Below are 6957 nucleotides of genomic sequence, written 5' to 3'. Positions count from 1 at the left end.
TCTTCCTCCGTGCTTGTTTTCTTCTGCATCAGAAGTGTATCGAATATCTCGGCCGGGGTCACGAAGATATCGGATAAGATTCCCGTTCATGCATCAGCTAGCGCAGCAGCATGCGCGTGGCGGCACGCGAGACCAAGTTGCATGGGCGAGCAGTACGTGAGCAGAGCATGCGACTGCACATTCGCGTGTAGAGACGGGAATGTTCAGAGGTGGGATAGGCCATGCCCTTGAAGAGCGCACGGACAAAAATTCAATGAAGCTGTAAATTGGACGGTCAGTGTGCTACAGAACATGGTAACCGGCTTCTTTAAGCGGGGAGATCGAACTTGACTCCCATCATGCATGCACGCTGCTGCGCTGCATTTCTCTGCGGTGTGGACTGTGGAGCGACCTAACGAGAAGTACAGACAGCGCGCACATGTACGTACAGTAATAACAGTGCACTGTTTGGATATACACTAGCCATAAACATTCCCAAAGCCTGCTCACCGAACAGGCGCAACCGTGCATTCAAATTAAATTCAATCAGCAGGGAGCTAATACATCCATGTTTCCGTTCAGGACCTCCACATCATCTAATCTACAACAAGTAACTTTTGTCACATATAAACTAGTTATATACATCAAAATCTAAGATAACCCGGAAAAAGAAAGAAAGAAAGGAAAAGGTTTGCTTTCGTACAATGAGGGTGCATCAATTAGTTTTGCAGATACTGGGTCAAGGAGAAGGGAGCATCATTCCAACACTGGCGCCCTCCAAGAGCAATTAGTATACGCATGTGCGTGTGTTAACTTGATGAAATGAGATAGACATGTCGATGCTGGATTCTGGATCAGAACTGGGCTCTCTCCAACATTTTCTCCATCTTGAATTGCAGACCTGCCTCACTTTGCACCAGTGGGCCGAAAGTATGGAACGTGCCCAGGAGAAGCCCAAGACAGGGAAAGCTGGGCCGAAAAGCCGGCAGCGAATCACGATCAACGAGAGAGATCTCAGTCAGTCAGCTCGCTCTGGGCCATCGTCATCTCACCCGAGGAGACGGGTGGCCGCCCCGGGCGCCGTCCGTCCCGGACCTCTGCCGCGGCGACTGCTGCTTGTGCCTGTGCCCGTGGCGCTCGCTCCGCCCTGCCGCGCTCCGAGACGACGCGCCGCTGCCGCTCTCCCTGTCCTCCTCCGGCGACGCGCGCCGGTGCCGCGGCCGCATCCGCTCGATCTCCTCCAGGGCGGCGACGACCTCGGCCATGGAGGGCCGGTTCCTGGGCTCGCCCGCGAGGCAGCTCAGCGTGAGCTGCGCGGCCCGCAGCGCGGCCTTGGACGGGTACTGCCCCTCCAGCCGCGGGTCCACGAGGCGGGGCAGCTTCCGCCGGTCCGCCAGGTACGGCTTGGCCCAGTCCACCAGGTTCAGCTGCTGCGCGGGCCGGGCCGTGTCGAGCGCCCGCAGGCCCGTCAGCATCTCCAGCAGCACCACGCCGAACCCGTACACGTCGCTCTTCACGTACAGGTGGCCCGTCGCCACGTACTCCGGCGCCGCGTAGCCGTAGGTGCCCATCACGCGGGTGGTGATGTGGCTGTCGCCGCCGGTGGGGCCGTTCCTCGCCAGGCCGAAGTCGGAGAGCTTGGCGTTGTAGTTCTGCATGATGATGAGGAGAGCGGGATACAAATTAGGTTTCGCGTGTGGAACTTCGCCGTTTTTTGGTTTGTTGCAATGGAAGAGGCGTTGCGCATACCGTGTCGAGGAGGATGTTTGAGGCCTTGAAGTCTCGGTAGATGACGTGCTTCTCCGACGAGTGGAGGAAGGCGAGGCCGCGGGCGGCGTCGATGGCGATCCGGAGCCGCAGGCCCCATGGGATGGGCTGGACAGATCCGCCTTCTGCAACCGCGAAATGCATGTTAATTTCATCATCTTGACTTAGTTTGCTTCAACTAATAAAGCACATTTATAGTAACAATGTCCTTCTAGTCTCGAGGTCATATGCTACCACTACGAGCAGTAAACTCGTAAAATAGTTTTTTTGTTACAACAAGCATTACTTAGTTCTCTTCCTGTGCGCAATTTTTTGTGATGAAATCACATCTGTGGTGGTCTAGGAAAAACACAACAAAAATGAGCTCTACAAAATATTTTTTTAAATAGCCTTTTTAGTTTCTTTTTTTTGCTGAGAGCACTATGAATGTTTTTTCTTCATGGAAATTTGCAGGTATGTAGAACGTTCAACAATGTTTGTTGCCAATTTTTTAAACTATTTTCTGACTTTATTGCACACAAGGGTGAATTTGAGCTTATAAACTCCCTATCCGCATTTACACCCATTTTAAGGCGTGGATTTTTTTTTCTTTATGAATTTAAGGCGTGCATTTTTTGGAGCTTCAAGTCCTCAAAGTAATAGGTGTTTTTAGGGGTACTCAAAGTAATCGGTAGGCCGTTAAAAGGCACATTTATAAGAGGAAAAAAAGTATATATGGGCCTGTATTGTCCACAAGAATTGTTGGGCTTTGAAATCCAGCAAGTTGCTGCCCACCCTTTCTAGGCCTGGCCAATTTTTTTTTCGGATGGAGACAAAATATCCTTTTGAGAATTATTGGAAATTATACTTGTGTTCTTTAGTTTCCCAATTTTCACTAGCATGCTTGTAACTCATAGGAAATATTACACTAATTCAAGGAAAAATGGACATTAAAATATAGTCATGAAAATTTTATAGTTTGTACAGACAATATCACAAGTAAACATGAACATATCTTTGATGGTACCCAAGTATGTCCAACTTTAATCCTGTTTTAAAGTTCCCAACAAGATTAAATTGATTGTTCAAATTATGTTACTAGTACTTCAATTTATTTAGGGGGAAAACTCTTTCATGTTTCTTAAAGAAAACAAAAAAAATGATCTCAACAATCTTATTTGTTTTTTAGACACAAGTGGGCTCCGGGCGTACGATACAAACCGGACGGCCTTTTTTGTCTCTGGCCCAGGGGTCCTAATCACCGTCCGGGTACCGGGACCGGGTCATGCATGCCCAGGTCCCAGTTCTTGTCATGTCGTTATACTATCGGTTGGCACAACTGAGGAAGTAATCCCATACTAGCAGTTTGATGATGACAATCACATCACCTTCACCCTAGTTTATTTGGCTTTTGCGAGTAGACCATCCCATCCCATCACACTTAGTTAGCGTAGACAACCCAAGATCGTTGTCAGAAGAGGTCAACCCAGTCGACATCAGACCAGACGGGTGAAGTTGCAGAGAAACGGACAGGAAAAATAACTGCAGCGATAGGAGAGGAGGAGGACTCACTTCTGAAGAGGTGGTTCTCCAGGCTGCCCTTGGCCATGAACTCGTAGACGAGCAGCAGCTCCCTGTCCTCCAGGCAGTACCCCAGCAGCCTCACCAGGTTCGGGTGCGATATCCTCCCCAGAAAGTTCACCTCGCACTGCAAGAAATTACCACCCCGCGCCACGGGTTAGATCCGTAGTTTTAAATAGCTAGCGGGTTATGCCAAATAGCGGCACCATGCTCAAACAGCTATACCGCGGCAAAATTGCTCGGCCTAGCAGCAGACCATGATCTGCGCGAGAAATGGGACCAGAACGGCACCAACCTGTGCTGCAACTAAAATTTATGTGTCACGTGTGGTGTGGTCAGTACTCCAGCGAATTAACAACTGCGTACAGTGTATACAAATGTATGAACATCTGAAAGAGATGGTCTGACCGTCTGGCCGGCCATGTGAACGCGCCGTGTGGAACTGGCTCAGGCTTAGCCACGCCGGCAATTATTGGTGCCGGTAACCAATTTTGTAAGCTCGAGCTAGTTTTAGCGGCATATCCTCTCGCCATTTCTGGGCCGGATTGTCAAGAAAATGGACCGCCGGATCGCGTGCGCGCCTTTCTTTCACTTCTCTACTACGAGCTAACGACCCGGCCGGCTTCAATGGCGATGGGTGTGGTTGAGCTGGTGGTAGGTGGAGTGGCGCGTGCGTGCGTACCTGCCATTCTTCGAGGCCCTGCAGGCTCTCCTGGTTGAGCTTCTTGACGGCGATGACCATGCCGGTGCCGCTGCGCGCCGGGTTCATGGTCTTCTCGTCGACCCACCCCTTGTACACCTGCCCGAACCCGCCTTCGCCCAGCAGCGTGTCCGGCTTGAAGTTCCTCGTCGCCGCCCGGAGCTCCGCGAACGTGAAGATGCGCAGGTTGGGCGCCTCCAGGATCCTGCCCTCCGGCTCCGCCCCCTCCTGCGCGCCGCCGCCCGCCGACGTGCTGGCGCTGGTGCTCCGGGTGGTGACGCTGCTCATGGACGACGAGCCCGGGGACCTCCTGCCGCCCGCGGCGACGTGGGCCTTGGGCGCCGCCATGGGAGGAGCACCGCGGCTTGCAATCGCTGATCATGCGAACAGGAAATTAGCGAGTGAGCCACGCGGAATTGAGTGAGCGAAGCGAATCTGAGTAAGATTTCAGGACCAAGACGGCTGCAAAATGGCACTGGGGAGAAGTGGCGTTACCTTGAGGGCGTCCATGTCCGTGCTCGTGGCCCTGCACGCCGCCCTGCTTGACGGCCTCCACCTCGGCTTCCTCGGAGCCGAAGCAGTTCCCCATGGAAGCTCAACCGCAGAAAGCTTGACGGATCGACGGCTTACTCTCCGCTCAGTAGGATCGTAATCGTACTCCTCCAGCTCGAGAGAGTCTGCTAGGCTGGCTACGGCGGGAGACGCTGCTTCGCTTCAGATACTACATACTCCTATATAAAAGGAGAGCCGCGCGCGCGTCTGCTCTGCTCGTGCGAGCGGAAGCCGAGGCTTACGCGTTATGGAAGACCCGACCTTCCCGCTGGGAGGCTGGTGGCGCTGTCGCCCTGGGGATCTTTGTTTGTGCCCAAGATGGCAGTGTTACAAGGTGCAGTGCAGGTGCGGGCATACGCGTGCCCCGTGTCAGCTGTGTACTGTATATGTGTTTTGGTTCGATTCTGTGGCCAGATAAAGCGCGCGGCTGAAATGGCCTATGCGTTTACGTTGGGCAGGTCAAGCCGGATGCTCCCCGTTAGCCATCAAGGACCGGCCGGTCGACCGGTGTCTGCTCGACGTGCCTCCGGCTTCCGGGCAAGTTGCGAGGGAGGAGGAAAGTGATCTCGGGGAGAAGCTGACAAACGGCAGGTCCGGTCACTGTCTGCCGGACGTGCGAGCAATGGCGGCCAGGCCGGGTTTTCACCGGACATGCTGCCCTGACAGAGATCGGCCCGGAGTGAAGACGGGCTGAGAATTCGCCGCCGCGAAGTGGACGTGTCCGGTCAGTCCGGAAACAGGTTGTACCGTGCTGCGCTTTGCTCCCTACTGTTAGGCGACATCTACACGACTACACAAGGCAGAGGCAAAGGCTGGGCTGGGAACTCCAAGCGGCCAGCGTACTCCATGTTGCTGGATTAGGTATACGTATACGTGGGAACATTGCCACATGGAAGCCGGCACGACGCGATCCTCTGTCGCGGACGCGAATGCGACCTGCACGTGTGTTTTCACTTTTCAGGTTTGCCCGTGCTTGGCCGCCGGTCGCCGGGCCTAACCTGAACAAGATCCGTTTGAAGAAGAACCATCAAGGAGATCGCGAACTACTGGTTATAATCTTGGACCGGATCGACGACTATCGTCGGATGTGGATCGTGGGAGCCTACCCCCACTAATTAACGACGATCAGAAATACCGCCGAGGTCAGACCTGTTAATTTTTCTTTCGGTTAACTGAGGGACCCAGGGTTGGACATTTCAAGTTCATCGGAACTCATGCGAGTCTTCTGTAGCTGATTAAAGTGCAAAAAGCGCAAGCCTTTGACAAAGCGAAGATAAAAAAGGCACCGTTTTATACGAGTATGTTTGACAAAGCAGAGTACGCAGTTTGGTAAAAGGCTTGATCAGGATCGTGTCGGATGGGATTGTGCCGTCTTCTTCTCTCTGGCCGATCCGTGCCCAGATTGTAATAAGTTATTATTGCTAGTATAAAGCATTGACCGCGCTGGTTGACTTGTTACGTGTCTCGTTCACATCATTTCAAGACGGCTGCGCCTCCAAGTCGCGAGGCATAGGTCATGTCTGATAATTTTATTTACATTGTGTGTGGGACGGGATCGTATGCTGACTGACAGTGTCCGGCGTGCCTTTACACCCGGCACGCGGCGCTCTACGCGCTTCGGTTTGCATCGGACCAAATGCCACACGGTTTCGTGCTGACACTTGTGCTTGCTGCACGACGAGTAATAAGCAGTGACCAGTGAAGATTGTCGCATCTCGTTGCAAGTTAGGAGTGTTTTTAAATTCGGACGGCAGCTGAGTCTTTTTTATGTTTTGGTATTTTCTTCTTGGCACGCCACCTTTTGAGTACTTTGCTTCGGTGAATAATAATACTGTCAGTGAACTAATCTTGGGTGGACGTATTAATCACCCCGAGCAGCGAGCAGCGAGCAGCGAGCAGAGCGCAGTGGTATCCATGATGGGTCTGAATGGGACATTTCAACATCCGAAAAAGGTTAATCGGATGACGTTTGGCTGTGAAAAAGCGCAAAAGTGCGAGTAACTTTGGCTTTTGGGCGCACCTGTCTGGAGCTTGCCGCACAAACGCTGTCGCATCGTCTCACGGATTCAGCACCACCACATCGTATATCTGATCTTCGGTTGTGCGTGTGAGAAAACAAATGTCATGAGAGCAACTCCAACGCGGCGACCAATTTCGTCCGCGCGTATCCGTTTGAATTGCGGCGGACAGAAAAGTCAATCTAACGCACCGACCTAAATGAACGCGCGTCCGCTTTTCGTCTGCCTGTCGACTCAGCCCATTTTTAAGTCTCATTTGCGTCGGCGCGGACGCGAGGCAGACGCGTGCGACGCGCGTCAACTAGTACCCCTGGCCCGCCAGTCGGTGGCAGCCTCCATGTCCCTCCACTTTCCTCCCGCCCGTGCGCGCTCGCGCCACTC

The 6957-nt window shown here is 53.0% G+C and overlaps 1 protein-coding gene across 1 annotated transcript; it reads right to left on the bottom strand.

Moving 5' to 3' along the window:
- Nucleotides 1–465: 465 nt before the first annotated feature.
- LOC125539339 (probable serine/threonine-protein kinase PIX13) lies at nucleotides 466–4850 on the bottom strand. Its single transcript, XM_048702776.1, has 5 exons — nucleotides 4502–4850; nucleotides 3989–4380; nucleotides 3298–3433; nucleotides 1729–1871; nucleotides 466–1631 (listed from the first exon to the last, which is right to left on the bottom strand). Exons 1-5 carry the CDS (start codon nucleotides 4593–4595, stop codon nucleotides 1023–1025), a joined length of 1374 nt encoding a protein of 457 aa, XP_048558733.1. The 5' UTR covers nucleotides 4596–4850; the 3' UTR covers nucleotides 466–1022.
- Between the last annotated feature and the right edge of the window lie 2107 nt (nucleotides 4851–6957).

This window comes from Triticum urartu, chromosome 2 (assembly GCF_003073215.2).
Source record: "Triticum urartu cultivar G1812 chromosome 2, Tu2.1, whole genome shotgun sequence".
In the NCBI taxonomy this organism is placed as follows: Eukaryota; Viridiplantae; Streptophyta; class Magnoliopsida; order Poales; family Poaceae; genus Triticum; species Triticum urartu.
The sequence above is the reverse complement of the archived record's forward strand: the minus strand, read 5'-3'. Positions and strand labels throughout refer to the sequence as shown.

Excerpts from the sequence above, each read along its gene's own strand:
- LOC125539339 (XM_048702776.1), bottom strand. The coding sequence starts at position 4,595 with ATGGGGAACTGCTTCGGCTCCGAGGAAGCCGAGGTGGAGGCCGTCAAG. Across the intron at positions 3,434-3,988 it reads AGGGCCTCGAAGAATGGCAG|TGCGAGGTGAACTTTCTGGG; the intron begins GTACGCACGCAC and ends AATTTCTTGCAG. Across the intron at positions 1,872-3,297 it reads GGAGAACCACCTCTTCAGAA|AAGGCGGATCTGTCCAGCCC; the intron begins GTGAGTCCTCCT and ends TCGCGGTTGCAG.